Source organism: Calypte anna, chromosome 3 (genome assembly GCF_003957555.1).
Source record: "Calypte anna isolate BGI_N300 chromosome 3, bCalAnn1_v1.p, whole genome shotgun sequence".
In the NCBI taxonomy this organism is placed as follows: domain Eukaryota; kingdom Metazoa; phylum Chordata; class Aves; order Apodiformes; family Trochilidae; genus Calypte; species Calypte anna.
In genome coordinates, this window is record NC_044246.1 from 13,182,158 (window position 1) to 13,206,645 (window position 24,488).

Consider the following 24,488-nt stretch of genomic DNA (forward strand, 5'->3'; position numbering starts at 1 on the left):
GCCCGCTCCTGGCAGCTGCCCGTACCGACCGGAGAGAGGAGGCTCAGGCTGCCATGAGTGGTGGTGCCACGTCTGTGACCTTTATAAAACTCTCAGCGCGACAGCAATACAAGCAATAGAAAGAACATCTCTTATACACATCTGAATAAATACAGCCTGCGCCCTGCGGGCACAGCCGGGCGGGGAGGCAGAGGGGGTGGGGGGGAGCAGGGCAGCGTGAGCTACACATGCGGCCACTGGACAAGTACAAGCGGCTGACGGGGTGCGTGACAACACGGAGATGTGTGTAGAGATTTACTCCTCCGACCAGGCTCCGGCACGCAAAGAGCCGAGGGAGGCATCAACAGGACGTGAAATGTGTGAGAAGACGGCTGGGGCAGCTCACCGGAGGCAGGGAGGCTTGACGATGCTCGCTTCCCCAGCAGGCACAGTGCTCTTCTTGGCAGAAGCAGGCAGGGTAGCCCAGCTACATTTCTGTTTCTGCTAAGAGGCTGTCACCGAGACCTGACGTCATCAGGACCATCTGGGAGCTGGAATCTGTGGCAACAGAAGGAGAAAACCATGAGCAATGGTGGCTGCTGGAGAGCATGGAGCTGTACGCCAGATCCAGAGGGCAGGATGAGGAATTAAACCTCTGCATAGAGGGTGGGAAGTGAACTGCTGAGAGGATTGTGAGATTAAGTAGCAACTAGGTCTACTCTGGCCACACAGCAGAACTGAATCGATGTTTAGGGAAGGAAGGGGGGGGGGGGGGGCAGATACAGCAGCAAGAGCCCAGGGTGGGTATCTGCATTTGTTATCTTGGCTGTTGACAGGAAGATCAGCTCTAAACCCCCCCTATATACACTGGCAGGTGATACTGACCTTACCCAGCCCTGTGCAGACCTTCAAATCTGCACTCATCAAATATTTTTTCAGCTAGATAAGATTGTGTCCAGGTGGTACAAGCCAGCAGGCTGCAAGCTATCCAAACCCACAAAGGGCAGTGATGGTGTTGCCTTCCCAAGAGCAGGGAATGCAGTGGGCAAGCAGCCATTTTATGGCAGCAAAGGCCTGGAAACCCTGACTTTCTGCAATGCATGAATGGAAAGTTTGTGCAGCCCTCGCCTGTTTGCCTCAGGAAGGTGAGGGCAGCTTGCTGGCTCTGCGACAACACAGAGCATCAGCCAGGAACACTGTGACTCTCCCCACACCAAGTGAATCAGCTGCAAAGAGGATGGGCATGCATAGCAAGTAAAAAACTCAGCAGGATAACAGTTTCCTGTCCAGGAACCTTTTAAACTGAAAAAGAATACATTTTTTTTTCATGACTGTGACAGAGAAAAAGCTCTTCAGTGACAGTGTGCTTCAGATCCAGAGTCCTACATTCAAAACTGCTGTGTAGGATCTCAACTGTGGGACGCAGTTTCTGGAAACTGAATCCAAAACTTGGCCAGAGCTGTAAGTAATGGATTTTTATAGCTCAAATAAATAATCCAGATGTTTTGAGGCCCAGGAGTGTTTGTGTTTGTCTGTTGCTAGTCTATAATGAGAACTGGGGACGAGGAAAGACAACTAAAGGTAAAAAACCAAACCCAAACCAGAAGAATCACAAGGTAGGTGTGTCAATATACAATATCATGTATACAAACAATATGTGGCAGGTTATTGCTATAATGTAGGTTTTTTTTTTTTTGTTACAAACAATAGACAAGCTGTGACACCTGGCTAACCATTCACAGGTTTGGCACGCAGAGATAGAAGAGCTGATGCTGTGTGGATTGCAGGGAGGTTCTGGAAGCAGGGAGGAATGACAGGAGTTTTGGCTGGGATATCTGGCAAAGGCATCCAAGATCTTTAATGCTCCTGTCCTTGAGTTTTAAGACTTTACACAAAGATTTTGCTTATGCAGCATTAGGGAAAATGCCTCTGAGGCACCATTCCTACTCATTGCAGCAGCTGCATTGTCCTTGGAAGCTGCCTGTGCAAGTGCAGCTCAGCCACAGCTCAGCCTCGCTATTTAACGTGAAGGTCACACCTGGAAGTTGTCTGGATTCCAGTTCACAGGGAGAAGGGACAGACCCTGTTCACCAACCCACCAGAAGAGACCAGTGGCACTAGAAACACCCCAGATACCCCAACTCCTGCCTGTCAGCCCCTGCCCGCAGTCCAGGTCCCAGAGCTCTTACTGTTCTGGCAGATCCAGGGGTTCTTCTCCCTGGCTGTGACTTCACGAGCCTCCGATTCCTCCTCTTCCTCACCCTCTGAGAGCAGGTCAGAGATCTGCTGCTGTAGCTCAGGACTAATGTTGTTCTCTGCCAGGATGAGTGTCCGTAGGGCTGTGGGGTAATTCTCTACCATGTCCAGCAAGGTCTGGGCAGAGAGCAAGATAAACAGGCTGACAAGCAGCACAAACAGCAGCAAAAGCTCCAATGCTTTGTCTCCCTGCAAACTTCAACCTCCCTTTTCTTAACTCTGCCTTCCCTTGGCCTTGACCTCTCTTTGCCAGGATTCCTGAGAACCTGAGGACTTCTGACCTGCCTATAGGAAGAGCTCAGCCTGGATTTTCTGGTGCTATCTAAAGAGGAACAGACTGCTCTACACCCTGTTGCTGCCACATATCCAGGCTTGTCCCCTCTTACCACTTAGAGCGAAGGCTGTGAGAAGAGGGCCTATGCTTGACAGCCTTAGCTCCTATCTGTCCACAGAGCTTTAGCTCTGATTCTCAGGCCCTAGGACCTCTATAGATAGCCAAGACCTATGTCCTTGAGACACCAGTGATGCTGTAAAGTAACTGTAGGCTCTCTTACCTGGGCTGACTGGTTGGTAAGCCCTGTTCCCTCCAAGTCCAGAACTTCAAGGGTTCGACTGGAGGCCACAGCAACAGCAAGCATCCCTGCTACCTGGTCACCTGTGGGATAAGCAAAGTGGGGCTGTCAGTAGTGCCTGCCTTCCCTCATGTAATGCCAGATACCCTCATGGGCCTGAGGCTGCCACGGAAACATCCTCTGTGTATTTCTGCCATTAGACAACCTCCAAATCTCAGTTACCTTGGTGGGGGGAGAAGCTATTAACTGAGGAAAGATATAAAGTAATGGTGCACCATTTTCTGGTTATGAGAGCAGTCACTGATTATCAGATGGAACACAAAGGAACAGAGTGAAACCGTTTTTATTCCCTAAGGAGCCCTATCTTCCCAAATCTCCTTCCTATTTAAGGATGTAAGGGCCTTTAACAGTCCCTGTAAGGCATCCCAGTCACAGATTAAGGAGCTGAATATCTCCGTCTAAGAGGAGGTTGGAGCTGGACAGAGGACTCTTCACCAACTGATGTACTGCTTCCCTGTAAAGGAGGTAGATTTTTAGGGGTAGATACAGCAGGACCAGTAGCATTAAAGATTGATGCTGGTGAAGAGACAAGGCTCCAGCATGTTCTCCTGACATTCCTCAGTGAGTGCCAAGATACTGCAAAACTGTGACACTTTCTCTTGGAAGAAAACACTGGACTGCTGTCAGGTAACGTGCTGGGGCCGTTCCTGCCCAAGAGGAGGTAGCTGGAGGCAGTCTCTATTTTCAGAGGGAGTGAGGAGGGGAGTGCCCTGCTGTTGCTCAGGGAGCATGGCCCAGACTCTGCCTCACCACCTTGCAGCAGAGATGGAGATAGTTGGTTTCTATGGCAACGAGTGCCAGGCTCTCTTCCTCCTCCTCCCTGCTCTGACAGAAAGATGAAGGGGGGAGCACGGGAACATGCTGCACCTGCCAAGCTACCATCAGCACCCGAGGCTTCGGGGACAAGAGAGACATGAAGGGACAAATCTGATGGCAAAGGCAGTGGAGCAGGCAAGGCACAACCTCCTCTCTGCACCACCCTGCAGGGCGTGTGGCCACCTGACACAGGCAGAACAGCAAGGCCGGCTTTCCCTACAGCCAAGGGCTCTGGGTGGAGTGAGCTCACTGCTGAGACCAGAAGGAGCAAATGTAAGAAACTGCTCTGTCCTGCTAGTGATGCCCTGCAGCCCTTCCAGAGCTTGGTCTCCAGCCAGCCACCAGCACAATCCCCTGCTCCTCCTCCCTGCCCCTCAGCTTACCCAGGGGGTTGTAGTCCAGGTTCAGCACACGGAGCTGTGAGCTGTGAGCCACTGCAATGGCCAAGCGTCCCCAGCCCTTGCTTGTGACGCCTGGGTTGGCGCTCAGCGTTAGCTCTTTGAGGCCTGGAGGAGAGAGAGAAGCCAAATCAGAGCTGTAGGGTCACCAAAGCAGCCTCAGGGGAACTAGTTCAGCTAACCAGAAGAGCTTTGAGAGTTTTGTCTCCTGCAGTCCAATGGGCTAAAGGGTTTGGGTTGCTCTGACAACTGTCATCACATCCTTCACAGACCAGTGAAATATTTCACTGTCTTCAGCAGTAGGCTTCCATTTGTCTGTGCTGTGACTGCCCCATTTCTCTGCTCTCACAACCCATGTTCTCCTCGCCCTAAATAGCAAACACAGTAGGAAGAAATAAGGAGTGTGTAAGGTGACTGACCAGGAGGGGGTGGCGCGAGGTGACAAGAGGACAAGGTGGAAAGAGGATAACAGAGAGAGTAGGCTCTGAAGCCTGCACTTGGGAGGGGTGGTCAGCAGGGATAATAGCATAAGTGGCACTCTGAGGACACAGAAGAGAAGGTGCTGGGGAGAGGTGGAAAGCATTTTGAGAGTCTGAAGACAGGGGTGGTGTTAAACTCAGCACATGCCAGCTCTCAGCTTAAACTGGCCTGCTGGCTTCTAACTACCAAAGATCACCCCTTGCAAGTACCTGAGTCTTGGCACTGAGGCTATGACCATGTAACTACACACCCACAGAATAATCCCACAAACAGGGACAATCTCTAGGCACTGACAATAAAGCCAAATGCTGAGGTGAGGCACACACCATATTTATCAGTCATTATCAACATGCAAATGTAAAACAATAAATTCAAAGTCCAAGCTGTCCCATCCTCCAGTTTCAAATGCTCCTACCATGAGCCAGAAGCAACCTGTTGGTCCCTGAGCTCCACACTGCCAGCAGGACAGATAAATAGCAGAAAGCCCATGTGTGCCCTGGGGAATTGCTCTTCTATTGGTTGGCTTTTCTGCTTTACTTGAGTTGGGGAAAGAAATTCCTTAGCCCAGACAAACTACGGAGCCTGCCTCCTCCAGAGCTGAAGATATACTGCTACATGCATCTGCTCCATATGAAGCTCCTCTGGTCATTGTGCAGCCCACGACCCCTGGTGCTTACCAGACTTGGCCCCGTCAGGTGGCAGGAGCCCACAGATAAGGTTGATGCCTTCATCACCCAGCATGCAGTCTCCTAGATCCAGAGCCACCAGCGAGGGGTGGATGGAGAGAGCAGGGTTGAGGAGGGCCAAGCCTGCATCTGTCAGGGGACTCCCATGGAGGCTGTGCAGGTAAAAGGGAAAATTACTAAGCAGCCTTCTTCCTAAGGGCTAACTAAGCCCGATGGGAAGCAGATGAAATGAGGAGGATGACAAATCCTAATCCCAAGTGGGAAAAAAGCACTGGAAAGTCTCTGCTGCGAGGGTCAGCCAGCTGCCACGACGATTCTCCTCTCCCTGCAGGGACAAGGGCGTGTGGGGGATGCCAGTGGGGCAGGAGCAGCTCTCACCGCCGGGGCAACCCAAGCTGGAGGGGCCGGGATTGAAAACCGGCGGGGGCAGATGGGGCTCCCTCACAGCAGGGTGGAAGGGCGAGGGGCTATACCCTCTGCCATACAGGGGCGTTTTTCCTCTGACGAGACTTAGTCGGCGGCTGACCCGGCGCTGCGAGCCCCCTTAAGACCCGTCCCCGCCCAGGAGGATCCCGGGGGCACTGCCCGCAGCCCCCCGCCCCGCCGTACTCACAAGAGGGACTGGACGGAGCGGTTCGTCTTCAGGGCCTCTGCCAGCTGCTTGACGCGGTTGATGTTGGAGACGATGCCCAGGTTGAGGTTGAGCTGGGCCAGGGAGCGGGACTCAGCCACCCCGCGGCAGACGTGCCCGAAATCCCGCTCGGAGAGCTGGCAGCCGCGCAGCGACAGCAGCCGCACCGAGTTCTCCCGCAGGCTCTCGCAGATGTCCCGGATCTCCGCCCCCGACAGCGTCTCCCCGGAGATCTGGATGGACCCCGGCAGCATCTTCCCCCCGCTCGGGGAGCCACCGCCCGCCGCCGCCCGCCGATCCCGTCTCGGCGGCTGGGCGCCGGGAGGCAGCCGCGCTGCGCGCTGCGGGCCGGGGCGGGCACCAAAGCCGCCGCCGCTGCCGCTGCTGCCGGGCAGTCCCGGCCCGGCCCACCGCGGCCCCGGAGGCGTCACCGCGCAGCCCTACCGGCTGCCGCCGGGACGCCCCGCTTCACCCGGCGGGGCCGCCGCCCCTCCGCGAGCGGAGAGACCCGGGGGAGCCATCGGCGGGGGCTAATCCAGACCGGCGTCGGGCTCTGAGTACCGCGGGGCTGCGGCGCCGCGCTCTGCCAGCATCGCCGGGAGAGGGCCGGGAAGCTCCGCCGTTCGCCGCCCCGCTCCGCCCGCACCTGCCGGGCCGCCCCGCCTCCTCCCTGCCGACGCTCCTGCTACCTGCTCCTGCTACCGCCCGAGCAGGCTGCCCGTTCCCCTCCCCTCTAGGCCCCGCCGGACGGGGCTGCCTCCTCGCAGGAGGGGACAGGCGGTAAGGGACCCCTCATTCCACCCCAGCGTCCCCTGCCGCCATCTTGCACCCCGGTGCCATTCGAAGCCCGGCGAGAGGCCACGCCGGTGCCCGCCTGAGGCGATGGCAGGGCCGAGGATGTGTCCGCGGCGTTGAGGGACAGCGGGAGGAGAGGGAGGGTGAGAGAAGCCCCTTGGAAGGGCTCTGCCTGCCGGCTTCTCTCCCGGCTGAGGAAAAAGCCAAAGCCACTGGGCCATGGCATACTGTGGGTGGTTCTTGGTCTGCAGAGCAGCGCTCATCTGCCCGCTTTGTGACACTCTTAAATCTGCTGCACTTCGAGCTCGGATCCATATTTTAATGGCGAGGTTGGTGTGACCTGCTCCGTGTGGCCTAGGGCTCGTAGAGCTGTTCCTTGGAGGCAGCTGGTGAACGGTGAAGGGTGGGGGAAGTGCCACAGGCTTCCATATCCCTGGAAGCACTCAGCCCTCAGCCTGACCTGGGGTGTGAGGGGCATGCCTCACCCCTGCTAATTCACAGGTACAGGTGAGATGGATTTGTCCCTTCCCGCCCCTCGTTGAGTAATCCTGTGCTGTGAGAGAAAGAGGTAGCAGGGGCCCTGTGTTTTCAACTCCACTGAGCTGAAAAAGGAATCCAGTGATGCAGAAATTAGGTTAAACCCTTTAAGTAGGCAGCTTTCTGCACTAAACTAATCTGGCTGCTGCACATAGGAGCACTCAAATGAATTCTAGCCCGGTGGGTAACTCTGGGACAAACCCAGGCTCTACTGCTTGGTTAGCGGGCCAGGGCAGGAGAGAGGGATTGAAAGTGAGAAGAAAAATGGGGGAGCAGGTCACCTGAGCTGAGTACTGCACATTCGGTCCTGAATGAGACAAGGGGGAGCAGCAGGTAAGAAGGTGGACTCAGATGTCAGCTTGAAGACTTTGGCTGCAGCATCTAATTTACAGTGTAGATATTACCATGCCCTTTCAGTAATCTGTTGCTGTTCTCTAGTGCTGTCTACACATCTCTGTTTCACTGCTGCACAGGAGTGCAACAGGCTTGATACTGTACCTGCAAGGTATGCCAAGAACAGACTGCTGGCCTGGTAACACATCTGCACTGGGATGTGAGCAGCAGTGGCAAGCATCTGGCTTGTGTGCAGGTAATGGCTTTAAAAAAAGAGTGACTGATGTCTAAGGTCACATTAAATGGTCCAGATGAGCATGGGGTCCTATGTATTGCAGGGCTGTGAGGGGCAGGGTGGGCAGGGGGTTGACCAAGCTGATCATCACGGGTCGACTGGAAGAGGGCACTAAGTCTCACCTTGCAATTACCTCCAGGCACTAATTAACCCATACTTTGTTAAACAGGCTATAATTAGAGAGGTGCTTGGAGGAGAGCCCCTGGGATGTGTCCCACTTCAGTTGACAGCAGCAGCCCTCAGGCATTGATGAAGATGCCCTAATGTTGGCATCTTCACTGCCTGTTGTCAGGAGCAAGAGAACATTGAGGAGACAAATGTCCTGCCTTGCTTTATGCTCAAATACATCTGGAGAAGTGTCACAGGAGCTAATGGCTCAAAGCTTTGGCTCAAAGGCTATGCAGAGGGGAATTAGGCAGTGGTATTTTGTGAAGGGCTGGATATTGCTTCCCTATCATACCCTGCAGGTATGGGTAAGGTAGTTTATTGTTGACCTACTGGGGACACAAGAAATGAGAGTTGATTCTTTAGGCTGCTGTCATTAAGGGCTAACAGAGAGAAAATCAGTGGATGAGGAGCAGGTACAGTGAAACTACATGCAGGAAGACAAAAGTGGGAGAAGAAACCAGACTACCTGTAACCCAAAACAACTAAAGTGACAACTAGTGCAACAAGGATGGACTGTAAGAGGAGTTGGACTACCAGCTACTGCAGAGGAGAGGCAGAGGTCAAAGATATTTTACTACACATTTTATCTTCCTCTTTCTAATCTGACAGGTTTATATGTTAACATAAGGGCTGACATAGCTCTCTCATAGAGAGAGGGGGTAGTGATGAGGGGAGAATTATTTCTGATTTGCTGCAAGGGAAAAGGGAGAGAATTATTTGAGACCTCCTGCAAGAGCCATGGCAGGAAACAAAGGCAGAGATAGTCTGGTGTGAAAGGGCTGTAAGGTTTGTCCTGGTAACTAGAGGACTTGAATAAACACTGAGAGATGCCCTCCCACAAGGACTTTACTAGGGCTGCATGCTCAGCACACTCCCTGAAACTGCAGCAAGCATGCATTTCCCTGCAAAAGCGCTTCCCTCTCTGTCAGCAAAGGAGGTGCTGAAGCTTTCAGCCAAGTGCTGAATTTCTGGCAGTACAGAAGAATTCAGCTTCCAGCCGCTGCTGCAATGAGAATTAATCGGGGCTGAAGAACTGGAGCAGAGCGAGCCCCACGGCTTCTGAGAGCGTGATTGGTTTATCTGTTCCCATCTGACCCGACACAGAAGCTCCTGTGAGGGGGAATCACGGTCTCCTGTGCTTTGAGTGAACACTCGGGGCAGAGCTTCACCCCTCTGATTTAGCTAAGTGGCCAGGTGTGGAAGAGGAGCACAGCTCTTCTCTAACAGTGTCCATAGATCAGCAAGGATAGTTTGGCACAGAATGTTTTTTCTTCTTGGCTGGACTTGCTCTAATGACGACTGTCTCTCCTTTCTTTCCCCTCTGCCTGTGCTTGGAGGGTTTGCACTAAGAAAAACAGACCCATTCTAGGCTGCCAGGGCAAGAAATATGAATTAGAAAACAATCTCCTTTGGAGTCATAAAGAGGGAAATACCAGTCATGCAGCATTACAAACTAATACATTTTGTCAAGTTTAAAAGTAATGGAAGTTCTAGGAGCTTAAAGGATCAAAAAAAATGCAGAGACTACTACCCCAAATTTGATTAATTTGATTCCCCAAAAAAACTTGCTCCGCGTGGTGCTATTCTTCAGCCAAAATAAGCTGGAGGGGGGGTGAAGGGGGAGAGGCGTGCAGCAGGAGAAGAGAGTGAGAGAATGTCTGTTGTATACGTTTGCTAGCTGCTTATTGCTCCTGGAAGGGGAACCAATTACAAACCTGGGAATAAGCAAAAAGGAAAGTAGGTTTGTGACTGAAATTATGTGAGTCCTATCTGGTGACATTTTTGTTTTAACTGAAGCACTGACAAGCCTGGTGACCATACCTGGTGACATTTTTCTCTTTCATTGCACCTTGGCACTAGTCTGAATGCCACTACAGTTGCACCCTCCCACTAGCATAAGCAAGGGCCCAAAGAGTGCAGTTCTCACATGATATCTGCCTTGTGCATCAGTAACTGGGTACACCAGGACAGGGAAATAATCTTCAATTATTTTTCCAGCCTGAGCATAAAGGTGAGCTTCTCTTTGGAGTGGCTCCTCTCCCCAACTCAGAGATACAGGGAGGAAAGAGGCTTTTGGGGCAGGACTTAGCAGGGCTCATTGAGAGAGCTTTAAACTAGATGTGAAGGGGGAAGGGGAGAAAACTGGGTCTGTTAGGGACAAACACAAGAAGAACAAACCAGGGCCCAAAGGCAGTCGGTCTAGGAAGGATTTAGTCCCACCAGTGTGCTCTGCTTGTTTCCTGAAATGTCTGTATGCTAATGCACGCAGCATGGGGAATAAGCAAGAAGAGTTAGAGGTCAGTGTACGGGCTAAGGGTTATGATCTGGTGGCGATAACAGAGACATGGTGGGATAGGTCACATGACTGGAATGTGGCCATGGATGGTTATGTACTTTTTCGGAAAGATAGGGCGGGGAAGCGGGGTGGTGGAGTTGCTCTTTATGTGAGAGAGCAACTAGAATGTGTTGAGTTTTGTGCAGGGGCTGATGAGGGGCAAGTTGAAAGTCTGTGGGTAAGAATTAAGGGGCAGGCTGGTGTGGGTGACACAGTTGTGGGGGTCTACTACAGACCTCCTGATCAAGGCGAAGAGGTTGATGAGGCCTTCTACAGGCAGCTGAAAGCAGCCTCACAACTTCAGTCCCTAGTCCTCATGGGGGATTTTAACTACCCTGATATCTGCTGGTTGACTCACACAGCCAGCCTTTCACAGTCTAGGAGGTTCCTCCAGTGCATTGATGATAACTTCTTAATGCAGATGGTGGACAAGCCGACTAGAAGAGGAGCGCTGCTGGATCTTATACTAACCAACAAGGAGGGCCTTGTCGAAGAAGTGGTGGTCAATGGCAGCCTTGGCTGCAGTGATCATGAGATGGTAGAGTTCAGGATCCTGTGTGGAAGGAACAGAATACCCAGTAGGACCAAAACCCTGGACTTCCACAGGGCAAACTTTGGCCTCCTCAATCAACTGTTAAGAGAAATCCCATGGGACAGGGTGTTAGAAGATAAAGGGGCTCAAGATAGCTGGTCAATATTCAAGGACCACTATTTGCAAGCACAGGATCAGAGCATCCCTATGGTTAGGAAATCTAGTAAGGGAGCTAGGAGACCAGCATGGTTAAAAAAGGAACTGCTGGGAAAACTTAAGTGGAAAAGGAAAATCTACAGATCATGGAAGGGGGGACTGGTCACTTGGGAGGAATACAGGACTGTCGTCAGAGGATGTAGGGAGGCAATTAGGAAAGCTAAGGCCTCCTTGGAACTTAACCTTGCAAGTCAGGTTAAGGATAATAGAAAGGGCTTTTTCAAATACATAGCTAGTAAAACTAACGCTAGAGGCAATATTGGCCCACTAAGGGATGAGATGGGAGCCCTGGTGACAGAGGATATAAAGAAGGCAGAGGTGCTGAACGCCTTCTTTGCCTCTGTCTTTACTCCTGCAGGGTTTCCACATGAGCCCCAGATTCATTTAGCCCCAGAAGTAGTCAAGATAGATAAGGAATTTGATGTAGTAGATGAGGATTGGGTTAGGGATCAGCTGAGTAATCTGGACATCCATAAGTCGATGGGTCCAGATGGAAGGCATCCAAGGGTGCTGAGGGAGCTGGCGGAGGTCATTGCTAGGCCACTCTCCATCATCTTCAGTAAGTCATGGGTAACAGGAGAGGTGCCTGAGGACTGGAGAATAGCAAATGTCACCCCAGTCTACAAGAAGGGCAAGAAGGAGGACCCGGGTAACTATAGACCGGTCAGCCTCACCTCCATCCCTGGAAAGGTGATGGAACAACTTGTTCTTGTCACTATCTCCAGGCATATCAAGGACATGGGGGTCATCAAGAGCAGTCAGCATGGTTTTATCAAGGGTAAATCATGTTTGACTAACCTCATAGCCTTCTATGAGGAAATTACTAGGTGGATAGATGATGGAAGAGCGGTAGATGTGGTTTATCTTGATTTCAGTAAAGCATTTGACACCGTCTCTCACAGCATCCTTGTAGATAAGTTGACCAAGTATGGGTTTGGTGATCAGGTAGTGAGGTGGAACAGGAACTGGTTGAAAGGAAGGAGTCAGAGAGTTGTAGTCAATGGGGCAGAATCTGGTTGGAGGTGTGTGACTAGTGGAGTCCCTCAGGGGTCGGTACTGGGACCGGTGTTGTTCAATATCTTCATCAACGACTTGGATGAGGGTATAGAGTGTACCCTCAGCAAGTTTGCTGATGACACTAAGCTGGGAGGAGTGGCTGACACACCGGAAGGCCGGGCTGCCATTCAGAGAGACTTAGACAGGCTGGAGAGTTGGGCAGAGAGAAACATGATGAAGTTCAACAAGGGGAAGTGTAGAGTTTTGCATTTGGGGAAGAACAACACAATGTCCCAGTATAGGTTGGGGGCTGACCTGCTGGAGAGCAGTGTAGGTGAAAGAGACCTGGGGTCCTGGTAGACAAGAGGATGACCATGAGCCAGCAATGTGCCCTTGTGGCCAAGAAGGCCAATGGCATCCTGGGGTGCATTAGAAAGGGTGTGGTTAGTAGGTCAAGAGAGGTTCTCCTCCCCCTCTATTCTGCATTGGTGAGGCCGCACCTGGAGTATTGTGTCCAGTTCTGGGCCCCTCAGTTCAAGAAGGACAGGGAAGTGCTTGAAAGAGTCCAGCGCAGAGCTACTAAGATGATTAAGGGAGTGGAACATCTCCCTTATGAGGAAAGGCTGAGGGAGCTGGGTCTCTTTAGTTTGGAGAAAAGGAGACTGAGGGGTGACCTCATCAATGTTTTCAAATATGTAAGGAGTGAGTGTCAGGGAGATGGAGTTAGGCTCTTCTCAGTGATGACCAGTGATAGGACAAGGGGTAATGGGTGTAAATTGGAGCATAGGAGGTTCAAGTTGAATATTCGAAAAAATTTTTTTACTGTAAGGGTGACAGAGCCCTGGAACAGGCTGCCCAGGGAGGTCGTGGAGTCTCCTTCACTGGAGACATTCAAAACCCGCTTGGACACGTTCCTGCACGATGTACTCTAGGTGGCCCTGCTCTGGCAGGGGGGGTTGGACTAGATGATCTTTCGAGGTCCCTTCTAACCCCTAGGATTCTATGATTCTATGATTCTATGAAAGAGAAAATGAAAGGCAGACAGCTACTAACAGCTCTCCACTCTTGGACAGTACAAGTTTGAGCAAGGAGTGAACATCTGAACTATGCAATTTTGAGTTACTGTAGCCCAAGTAAGCCTGGGCTGGGCTGCTCTGCTTCCCCATCCATGCTGGAGTTTTCCTCTGTCACTATGCTGGAGATAAACCTGCCAACTCTATTACTGTTTTACACTCCACCATTTCTCCCCTTGTTTAATGGAAATGCTGGAGAAAATACTTCCAGACTCTCTAGGCTCCAGGAATCCTTTCAGAAATAAGGCTTGACTCAGCTGAACAGTCAGACAGCAGAGTAGTGGAGTGACACTTCCACAGCTGGGAGACATGAAAACAAGCTGTGTGAGGGGGAGCTGAGGTGAACTGACTTCTTCAATACACATATCCACAGAAGACCATGCACAACATACTGCCCTGGCATCAGAACTGCTGTTCCACAGAGCAACAAGGGCAGATGGCTTTTCTGATGCCTCTCCATGGAAGCACAGGGACAGATACATTAGTGACATACACAGGAGAAGCGACAGCAAGGTGAGATAGCACCTTGGACCAAGTGAAAAGAGAGGGATCAATCTGGAACTTGATAAAGAAGAGAATGTGGTTAAAAATAGTGCTGTCCCTGAAAATCTCCAGAGAAACTGAAGTTCCTGTGCCTTTCTGGCTATAGAAAAGGTGCCCAGGAAAGGTTATGTATCATGTAGCATTTGAAGTAGGACAGCAGAAAATTGCAGAGTCCTGCTTTGAGTCCCGGACAAAACCAAAGGTCACTCTCCCGTTATTCAAGTAGACTCAAACATAAGACATCACTCAGCACCAACATCAATTTAATTCTTCCCTCTTCAGGACAGGAACAGGGCAGTTGCCCTGGGGCTATATCAGCAAGCAGAAAGAGGGATAAGGGACAAACTGCACTGGGAAATCCCAGATAAACATGCAGGCAGCAGAGCCACTCTGCTGAAGACAGCTGGGACCTGGGTGGGAGAACAGCACAGTTCTTCTCAGTCAATGAAGTGCAGTCCACTCAGCTGCCCAAAACTGCAAACCAAAGGACAGTTCCAGGCAAACAAAACCAAGTCTTCTTCCTGATGTTCTGTCCAGTTCCTAAGAGGCAGCAGGTTATTATGGTCCTATGCAGCCCCAAAAGTAGTGAAGGAAGCAAGTCCAAGCCTGTGAAACTACAGGGTCAATGCAACCGTTTTGGTTGTTGTGTTCAGTACAGCATTGGAAACAACTGGAATGTCTCTGGCAACTCTCTGAAAGGGTGGCATGTTGGGTCCTTCCAATGTATCCAGAATACCTGCAGACAATTGAAAAAAGGCAAGAGTGGCAAAAGTTAGTTCAAGTGCAGGTGGCATATTTTCTCTCGCTTTTCTTTCTGGCCAGGTAGTGGCAGGGCCCAAGACGTGTGAAGCACTTGGAGGCAAGGGGAGGAGACATTTAGCCCCCTAGAATGAGCAGCAGGAAACACTTCCATTCAGAGACCACATGGTACATGCAGGGCAGGGGAACTGTGTGTTCCCAAGAGGAACACAGATTCCTTTACTTTGAGGGTATCAGATCCAGTCCCCCACCACTGACCTGAATGCAGACATTGCCAGGGATACTGCTTTGCTGAGGCAGCGTGATAAAATCCTTACCCCAGCACAGACCCTGCTCTTAGATAAAGTGTTTGTTTTCATCCTGAGATACACTTGCTGACTGACATCAAGGCCTGCAGCTTGTGGTGCAATGTGGAATTTTTGTCACTGTAATGTCAACATAGCTTCTGCTTGGCAGGAAACATGTACTACTGCAAATCTCCAGTCAGTGACCCTCTGAAGGCTGATAATCAGCATTGGAGAGCCTGGAAGGATAAAATATACTAATATACTCCAAGCAATTTTCTATTTAATCTGCTGGAAAGTTGCAGATCCAGGCTCAGAGCCTTTGCCACAAGAATGGATCCAGGAAAGAACAGTAATTACTTCTACAAGGAGTTGTAATGCTGTGCTGTAACCATAAATTATGCAAATTTAGCTGCAATACTATGAACAAATTTGGCTACCTAAACTCCAGAAAGGGGCTTGCTGCTGGGTTTTTTTGTTTGTTTGTTTGTTTTGGTTTTTTAAGGGAACCTGAATAAGTATAGTCTGGTAAATGGCACTGACTAGGGAAGATTCAGTTTCTGCTATCAGTGTTGTACACCTCCAGGAAAAAAAAGTGTTACACAAAGGAAGAAAAAGACATTTTCTGATCAGAGAAAAGCAACTGACTTAAGCAAGATTCAGGAAGGGACTGACCATCCTCCTGCAAGAACAGTGACTGCTGTAACACTCCACTTGTGAGGAAATAATAAGTGTCCTGGACTTACAACTTAGGTCTTTAAGTACTCTAAGTAATGAAACTCAGCTCTCAGGGACTACCCCACATCTACCTGCTGCCCTACTTAGACAGCTTCCTCTAATTCAGCTAGTGCTGGCCACTCCTGGGTTGCAAACTGACACAGGTACCCTCAGGTCAGATTCAAACTGTCCACCTTTTCTCTCACAAAGAACAAAAAGCAGCTCCTCTTCTCCTAGATCTAACAGGATATGTCTTCTTATCTTCCTTGCTTACCTTCTACCACCTTGTGATAAGCAAAGTGCAGATAGAGGAGGAAAAGCATATGCAGAGCAGCAAGGGTCCCACACAGGATGAGCCGCTGGGTATGTCCCACGGTACGTGACACCAACACAGCAACCTAGGAGAGAAGTGGAGATCAGAGACAAGAGAGCTGCTGCCTGAGCCTCTGGCATGACAGCCAGGAGCACACAGGAGGAGGATGGGCCAAGAAGTGAGACTCGGTGGGAACACTGCTCAGAGCCTTCACTGCAGTTTGCATCACCAAATTCAGGGCAATCTGATTTTTGTTTCATGTAGGTGAATCTTGGCCAGCATTTTCAAGAGCTGAGGATGCTCAGCCATGGCTCTCCAGAGCAGCAGGGGCTGTAGGGGCACAAAACTCCTGCAGCTGTTAGAAAGTGTGATGGTATTAAGCCAAGTGTCAGCTCCATACACCAGCGGTCAAATGACCCAAGAGCGTCAGACTGTTCTTCACAGCAGCCTGACTGGCTGTGACATGAACTGTCTGGCCCAAAAACCAGAAAGCAAACAACACTTCCCTCCCTTCTCTCATCCCCAGAAAAGGTGGGCTCCAGCAGGCTGCCTGTCCCTTACCATTCGTAGTGTTGAGAGTCCACCAACAACCAGCCAGAAGATATAGAAGAGGGAGTGGAAGTGGATATTATAGGTGACAAAGAGAGTGATGCAGTGTCCGAAAAGGCCATAACCCTGACAAAACAAAAATGTCCCCGTTACAAGTGGCAGTCCCACACAGATGTTGGTCAAGAGCATGAACAGCTTATTCCTGCAACACTTCAAGGCAAAGCTTCACAAACCACTCATTCAATGCCAGAGTCAGCCAGCTCAACAATTTTAACAGCTCACACCCAAAAAATGTGTCTGAAGTATTCACAGTGATGCCACAGATCGTAATAACTTGGGAAGCTGAGGAAAGAGCCTCCAATTCCAGACAAATTGGTATCTCCTGGGTTTTTTTAGCACCAGACTCTAAGATCAAGAAATCCAAAGCAGGAGACCTGCATGAAGGAACTGCCCCTTTGTGGTGTTGTGTTGCCTGAAATGAGGCAGATCAGAATAGCATCCTGGAATTCCGGGTTGTCCCAGTGCAGTCACCTGGTACCACTGATTTACAAGGACTTTTTGCATTCTCTAGGAAGAAATCAGAGGCCACCCTTGTGCTGGAACGCCATGCAGCCAACCCACACCTTGGGACATCCCCATCTGTACATACCAACAGTGAAAGCATCTGCACCATCGTGATTTGGGCATTGCACAGATATGCCAGGAAATAGATGAAAGCGGAGACGCCCAACCAGTAACCAAAGCAGGTGCCAATGGCTGTGCCCATGAGTGTGCCTTCCCTCTGTGGAGACAGTGTCAGGATGAGGAGGACTCACAGATCTGACCAGACAGCACCCCAATTCTACCACGGAGAGTTCCCACAACCTTTCCAGACATTATCAAATACCCAGCTAGCAGCACCCAGGGTGCCATGTGAGCTACACCCCAGCTCTGCCAGCAGCAGAGCATCAAGACATCTTGGTGTGTCCTTTTTCCCATCCCTAAATCAACAGGCTCTTGCTCAAATCAGTCTGCTTTTCAGCAAGATGCTATTCAGTCATGGGAGAGGTTTCCTCTCCCTCTCTAGTGTCAATACAACAATCCAGTCAAACCACAATTTATCACCGAGACTCAACGTACAATGATGGTGTCCGAAGTCTTCATCCCATGCAAAAGGATGGCCACCAGTGTGAAAACCAACATGAGAGGTCCATAAAGCTCACCTGCTATCTTCTACAGAAGGAGACAGATGAAGGAAGGCTTGGTTAGTGCTCCTGAATACCAGGCTCCCCACCCTAAGCAATGCAATAAGTGCTTTGGATGAAGTTTATCACCTAGCCAACTTAAATGTAACACCAAGGCCCTTGCTGGCAGGACCCAGACAGAATAAGATGTGTGATGGAGTCCAAGATGCTTGAAGTCTAGAACAGTACCACTGGTAAAAGGAGCAGACAGGAATTTAAAACAACCACAGGAAAGGTTTTTCCAACATTTTCAGGCAGATGAAAACCTAACAAACTTAGCCCCTTAATAACATGGACTCCTGTAGTTTTACAAGGTGTCTATGGGATGTTCACTTGACCATGGAGTCTGATTCATCAAAAGGGAACTCACCTGTGGGAAATTAATCATCTTCACAGGAATCATGGACTCCAGCAGTCTGCATCAAAACAAAGTAGGGGGTGACATCAGAAGTGGGGAGGACAGGAGAATGGTTTAAAAAAAAAATGCTTCAAAAGTAAAGCATTCCATACTCCCATCACTAGTGTTTTCTAGTGTGGTTGAAGGCCTCAGGGGACAGAGATTCTTTCTCAAACGTCATGTAAGGTAACAAGAAAAGGAAAACCTCACTGTCAGTGAGTTAATTTTGCCAGGGAAGGATTCAGTGAAAACACTTAGGGATCTAGTCGAGGATGGGAGATCACTGGCAAGACACCAGGAAAGAAAGGCACATTTCTTCATCCAGCCTCAGGAAACTTTCCCTTTTTGGACACAGACATGTTATAAACACAGCAGAAGCCACAAAACACAACTGAATAATAAAAGGCTGAAGATCCTCCAAAGCTCTTTTTTGTGCCTTGAGCAGCAATACTGGGTGACAGGTGACAAAGCTGCCCGTCCACCTAGGGACTTCATTGAAGACACTAAGGCAAAGCACAGTGTGTTTCCCCACATCCGAGCCTTGCTGCCACCTTGCTTGCTTTGGGGATAGGTAGGACCACAACCAGCCTCTCGCGGGCACGAAGTCGCCAGCCCCTCCCCGTTCGCCCTTGCCCCCCCAGGGGGAGACGGTTCAGGTAGGGAGGGTCCTGCCCACCTGGCGCGCACTTGAACGGGCTCCACATCGAAATAGGGTCGGAGAATGTCGATGTTGGCATAGAGGCTGAAGGCCCTGGAGGCTTGCCTCTTCCCCACTTGCCACATCTGCGGGGAGAAGAGAGCTGGCAGCGGGCGCCTGGCGGGGCCCTCCGGGGCCGGGGGGAGTCAGGGGGCCGCGCTCACCTGGTCAGCCACCTGCCGGCCCAGCTGCCCCCGCAGCCCCTTCATGCCCAGGAACTCCCCGTCCTCCTCCTCGGCGGCCCCCGCCTCGCCCTCCGCCTCCTCCTCTTCCTCCTCCTTCATGCGCTGGTGCATCTCTCCCATGTCCTCGAAGCTGGAGCCCGACGTGTCGTCCATGTTCTCCATATCGATGACGGCGGAGCCGCCACCCTGTGCCGCCGAGGAAGATCGCGTCAGTAACCGCTTTGCTCGACCACCGCCACCGCCGCCACCACCATCACCACCCCCGGTCCCGGCCTACCTGCATGTTGTCCTCGAACCCGCCCCAGTCGGCGGCTGTGCCGCTCCTGCCGCCGCCCGCTGCCCCCGCTCCCGGCGCGGACATCGTGCCCGAACCGGGCCGGGCCGCGCTCTGCTGGCTGGTGCCGCTCGCCAGCGGAGGAGCAGGCGGATGTGACGATAGCGGTGGAGGGGCGGGGACCACAGTCTCGCGAGGCCGAGGGCGCGCCGCCGCCATCTTGTGTGTGGCGCAGGGAGGGGAAGGGCGCAGTGGGATGAGGGAACTCCCAGGCAGGTAATGGAGGCAGCAGGGCGGGCGGGCAAGCGGAAGGGATGCGCTGCCGCAGTCACCGCGGGCCGGCCGGCGGCGGGGTAGCACCGCGCTCCCCGGGAGCGGCGAGGACACGCGTGGGCGGGCCGAAGCCTGTCACGTGGGGAGGAGCACCGCCCCCCCCCGCCCCGTGCTGGCGGCGGCCATGGCGGCCAACGGGGCCACCGACGAGATGCGGGACCGCGTGGTGCTGGGCGAGTTCGGCGTCCGCAACGTGAGTGGGGCGGGGTAGGGTGGCGGGGGGGCGCCCGGCCCCGGCCTCGGCCCGCTCACGGCTCTCCCTGTCTGCGTCCCGGCAGGTCCACACCACCGACTTCCCCGGCAACTACCCCGGATACCGGGACGCCTGGGACCAGCGGCGCTTCGAGCAGGTGCGGGGGCGGGGGAGGCGACAACGGCGGCTGAAGGGGCGGCCGAGGGGGCGTGTGCGTGGGGTCCGCACGCGGAGCCCGGCGTGACCCGCGTCGCGTGTCGCGTGCAGGAGTTCCGCGTGGACATCATCCGCGAGGAGGAGGGAGCGCTGGAGTTCGACATGGTGGGCATCGACGCCGCCATCGCCAACGCCTTCCGCCGCATCCTGCTCGCCGAGGTACCGCGGGGAGCAGCGGGGACGGCCTAGGAGCGGGGGCACTTGCGTGATGGGGAGCGGGGAGGGCCCAGTCTTAGGTCAGCCCTTGCAGACAGCCTCTGGGTTCAGGAGAGAAGAGCGTGTTAGTGCTGCATGGGTGTCAAGATCCCAAATTAGCGCCGTAGCAGCAGAAGCAGATAGCACTTCTTGCTCTCCAGGGTGCTGTTCGTGTTTGTAGATCAGCCTGCTCTTTGCTTCTCGTGGTCATCTGATTAAAGAAAGAAAAAAAGGTTCAGAGGTATAATTGGGTGTCAAGGTGTATTGGATAGCTAAATTTGGCAGAAGTAGCACTGTAAAGAGTCTGCAGGGCAGTTATTTATGGGGGAGAAGGGACAGTAGCTGGATAGTCTGGTGCCATGTGGTGCAACAGTCATCTTATGCTGACTTGATCTCTTGTCTCCCTGAGGTGCCAACGATGGCTGTAGAGAAAGTCTTTGTTTACAACAACACATCCATTGTGCAGGATGAAATTCTGGCTCATCGCTTGGGCCTCATCCCAGTCCGAGCTGACCCTCGACTCTTTGAATACAGAAATCAAGGTGAGTCTTGGGTCAAATAGAAATACTAAAGGTTTCCCTCGAAGTAGGAAGTCAGGATCACGTAAACTGAGCAGAAGTGTGATTGCATAGAGCCTCCTGTTCTTCCCTCCTTCCCAGGAGATGAAGAAGGCACAGAAATTGATACCCTACAGTTCCAGCTGAAAATAAAGTGCAGCCGAAACCCACACGCAGCCAAGGAATCGTCCGATCCTAATGAGCTATATTTCAATCACAAAGGTGAGTTCTCTCCTGAAAATACTTATTTTCCTTTTTAGGTCTAGGGAGACAGGATTTGGTTTGTTCTCTCAGCCCTGTGAGCTGACAGAACTGATTCTCTCATTCTGCTTAACTTACTTTTTGCCACCTCCAGTCCCATACCTGTCAGCAGCCTGTTGTGATATAGCAGCTGGCTGATGCTTGTGGCTTCTCTTTGCAGTGTACAGTAAGCATATGACGTGGGTGCCCTTGGGGAATCAGACAGACCTCTTTCCAGATGCTGACTTCCGACCTGTTCACGATGACATCCTCATTGCTCTGTTGCGACCTGGCCAGGAAATAGATGTGCTTATGCATTGTGTCAAGGGTATAGGTGAGTTGTGAGCCCTGGGGCAGCAGTAGGAGCAGTGTGAGTGCTTGGACTAGGGCACAGCTATGTGAGGAGGAAGGGTGGAGAACTGGATTTCCTCCTGGAATGTTAGGCCCTAGCATCCTTGCACTCTGATTCTCTGAGGCCTGCCCTTATCCTTGACCCTGAACTCTTTGTGTAGGTAAAGATCATGCCAAGTTTTCACCTGTGGCTACAGCAAGTTATCGACTGCTTCCTGACATTACTCTCCTGCAGCCTATTGAGGATGAGGCAGCTGAGAAGTTGCAAAAGTGCTTTTCCCCTGGAGTCATTGAGATTCAGAACATCAAGGGTACTTTCTTCTTGCTCTAAAGTACCTTTTTTCCATAAAAGCCTAGCAGAGACTGATTAGAACTAGGGCAAAATCTTTTAGAGACAGAAACACATTGGGATTTCTTTCTGATCAGCAATGATCCTTGCTAACCTGAGCCTGGTTTTATGGACAAATGGCTGTCATGTGCAGAGGTGTTGGGTGATGAACTGGGATCTCCCTGAAATGCTAAGGGTGCCTGTCTGCAGAGCTCTGCAGTTGCTGACTGCAGCTTCCACTACTGTTCAGTTGTCTGCATGTCTGGGTGGTGAGCTTGCTTTTTCCATCAGCTGAGTATGGAGAAGACATCTTGTGTCCTGCCCAGGCTACATACAAGCTTTGTGATTGGGTTGGAACTGTTCAAGAAAACCATTTATGCCAGACTGGAGTTATGTGTTGGGGATGTGCTAATTCTTCTTATGGGTGGCTTTGCTGATGGGGGAGTGTATGTTTGAGGGGTAAGGACCTGTCATCACCACAAGACACCCATCTGCTATTCTCATCTTTTCCCCTTTAGGAAAAAAGGTTGCAAGAGTAGCCAATGCACGGCTGGACACATTCAGCAGGGAAGTTTTCCGTCATGAGGGTCTGAAAAACCTTGTGCGCCTGGCAAGAGTGAGAAACCATTACATCTGTAAGTACTTAATTTTCCATAAAAACACAGAGCCCTGCTGGGGTTTGTGCAAACGCAGAGACTGGCCAGTGTGTACAGCTGGACCTCTGCCTCCCCCTTCTCTCCCACACTGCTGTGGTTTGGTGTTGCTTTGGAATTGAATGGATTTATGCTTCTTGCTGGCAAATGTAACCTCTGGCTGTGAAGGTCTGATGTGTCAAGAGATGTGTTGTAAAGGAAGATGAGGGACAGGAATGCTGGAGCCAGGTGCAGGCTGAAGCTGCCTCGTGGCTGTGCTGACTCTGTGTGTCTCTGTGCAGTTTCAGTGGAATCTACAGGTATCTTGCCTCCAGATGTGCTGGTGAGTGAAGCCATCAAGATCCTGATGGGAAAGTGTCAACGCTTCCTCAATGAGCTGGACTCTGTGCCTATGGAGTGACCAGGCTGTAGCTGGGAAGCATAACCCTGCACTGCTGTTCTGGGCTTCCTGCACCTGTCTGCAGAGGTGATGCCTCTTCCATAAGCAAGAGGTTTGAGATGGGCTTTTCAAGAGTCCTAGAACCATCTCTACGAGTTTGCTTTCTGTTGGTCATAAGCCTCAGTGAGGACATGAACTAAAATAAAAGCTTTTATTTACAGCTGCCTCCTGTGCTGTTCAGAAATGTGAGACCATAATACAGAGAAGAAAGTTGCAAGAAATCTAAAGATGAATGGTATCCTATATTTTAGACTGCATGCAATATGTGAAGAGGACTACTGTGGCAGTGTAGTAAAGCACTTTGCAGCAGGTCACTGAGATTTAGTGTCAGTTTTGCAGGTATTTGAGACCAGTGCTTGGGTAGGTAATGTGTACTGTCAGAGGCATGAGACACCTCTCCTATGAGGAAAAGCTGAGAGATGAGGTTGTCAGCCTGGAGAAGGCTCCAGGGAGACTTTATTGCAGCCTTTCACTTATGCAAATGAGCATGGCAAAAGACTTTTTATCAGGGAGTGTAGTGACAGGACAAGGGCCAATGGTTTTAAGCTGAAAGAGGGTAGACTTAGATTGGACATTGGCCATTTCCTGTGATGAGGGTGGTGGCAAAATGCTGGAAGAGGTTGCCCAGAGAAGTTGTGGATGTTCCATCCCTGGAAGTGTTGAAGGTCAGGTTGGCTGGGGCTTTGTGCAGCCTGAGCTAGTGAAAGATGTCCCTGCCCACGGATGGGGGGTTGGACTAGAGGACAGTCTCTGAAAGTCCTTTCCAGCCCAAACCATTTCATGATTCTGTGATACAGTACTAGGCTTCTTTTTGCAAAGGTGTGCCTTGAAAACATGCTCAATTGGGACTGACTCTCCTTTAGTATCTCAAGGTAAGGTGGGTTTTATTGCAGCTGTTAGGTTTGACAACTCTGTTCTCCCTTTGAGTGAACGAACATACTTTGGGCTGACCTTGCAGCAGAACTGCATGGTGGAGGGCAAGTGACAGTCAAAGGCCTGTCTTCACCCAGGGAAGCCTGGGAGAAATGGCAAGTTAGGCCCAGTGGTGAGCACTGCTGTTTAGTCAGCACTGGGTAGGTCTTGGCTTGTGAAAGTCTCTGTTGGCAAGCTGATGAAGGAAATGGAACTTAGAGGATGGCTGGGAGTACTGGTATTTCCCAGTTTTAAGGCAATCCTCACTAGAATGCTAGAATTTAGTGTAGGAAATTGTACTGTTTTTCTGCTTGCTTTAGTTGGGGTATAGTTACCTAGGCTTTAAATATTTTTATAGATCTTAGGGTGGATAGGGAAGAGATATGCTTGGCATCTTGGCTACAATCCCAACCTGTCCCTCAACTGTGTTGCAGACCCATGCCCTGCTTCCAGATTTTTTTTTTTCAAGACTGCTGGTACTTGGTTGCTGTGGAAACTGGCTGCTTCCCTGTCAGGGTTGTTCTGGGAACTGCTGAACCTAATCTTGCAGGGCCTCATTCATCCAATTACATTTATGAGGAAGCTTTGGGAACCCAAGAGCTAGACCTAAGCCCTATAGTTTGTACCTCCTCATTTAGAACTCCAACAGCCTTAGCCAAGACACCTCTCAGTTTTTGCTTGCTTAAAACTTAACAGCTCAGCTGTGCAGTACCTGCCTCACATGATGAGGAACATAGGGTGCAGTGCTAGTGTGTGGAAAAATTCCTTTCCATCTGGACTGTGGATAGTTCCTAATCAACACCTTCTAGGTGTTAATCCCATTTGAAAACAGTAATTGCTAGATGGCTCCTTTCAGTTTAAAACAAGCTCAAGTAGCTTCCATGCTGGGCTGGATTATAGCTGGGGCCTTGGAAAAAGATCTAAAAACTTGAGGCTGCTCAGGCCCACCTCTTTGAGGGCTTCTGTCTTTGT

General features: G+C 51.2%; 3 protein-coding genes and 1 long non-coding RNA gene across 5 annotated transcripts; 2 read left to right on the forward strand and 2 right to left on the reverse strand.

The window, feature by feature from the left end:
- Window positions 1-61: 61 nt before the first annotated feature.
- On the reverse strand, window positions 62-6,281 carry LRRC73 (leucine rich repeat containing 73). Its single transcript, XM_030447342.1, has 6 exons — window positions 5,861-6,281; window positions 5,239-5,399; window positions 4,067-4,189; window positions 2,790-2,890; window positions 2,169-2,352; window positions 62-537 (listed from the first exon to the last, which is right to left on the reverse strand). The coding sequence occupies exons 1-6, from the start codon at window positions 6,130-6,132 to the stop codon at window positions 467-469; spliced, it is 912 nt and encodes a 303-aa protein (XP_030303202.1). The 5' UTR covers window positions 6,133-6,281; the 3' UTR covers window positions 62-466.
- A 260-nt stretch (window positions 6,282-6,541) lies between these two features.
- On the forward strand, window positions 6,542-16,978 carry LOC115598028. The gene is made up of 3 exons (XR_003987333.1): window positions 6,542-6,658; window positions 7,649-7,799; window positions 16,895-16,978. It is a non-coding gene; the product is annotated as an uncharacterized LOC115598028 (long non-coding RNA).
- YIPF3 (Yip1 domain family member 3) lies at window positions 13,948-19,393 on the reverse strand. Of its 2 annotated transcripts, XM_030447042.1 has the most exons (9): window positions 19,103-19,393; window positions 18,805-19,011; window positions 18,620-18,726; window positions 17,917-17,962; window positions 17,443-17,535; window positions 16,973-17,104; window positions 16,336-16,449; window positions 15,736-15,859; window positions 13,948-14,437 (listed from the first exon to the last, which is right to left on the reverse strand). In XM_030447042.1, exons 1-9 carry the CDS (start codon window positions 19,316-19,318, stop codon window positions 14,316-14,318), a joined length of 1,161 nt encoding a protein of 386 aa, XP_030302902.1. In that variant the 5' UTR covers window positions 19,319-19,393; the 3' UTR covers window positions 13,948-14,315. The 2 variants fall into 2 exon arrangements, with proteins under 2 accessions (XP_030302902.1, XP_030302903.1); XM_030447043.1 differs by lacking the exon at window positions 16,973-17,104.
- On the forward strand, window positions 19,286-22,769 carry POLR1C (RNA polymerase I and III subunit C). Its single transcript, XM_030447044.1, has 9 exons — window positions 19,286-19,625; window positions 19,711-19,782; window positions 19,893-20,000; window positions 20,446-20,578; window positions 20,696-20,815; window positions 21,015-21,167; window positions 21,346-21,495; window positions 22,031-22,147; window positions 22,447-22,769. The coding sequence occupies exons 1-9, from the start codon at window positions 19,557-19,559 to the stop codon at window positions 22,563-22,565; spliced, it is 1,041 nt and encodes a 346-aa protein (XP_030302904.1). The 5' UTR covers window positions 19,286-19,556; the 3' UTR covers window positions 22,566-22,769.
- Window positions 22,770-24,488: the final 1,719 nt, after the last annotated feature.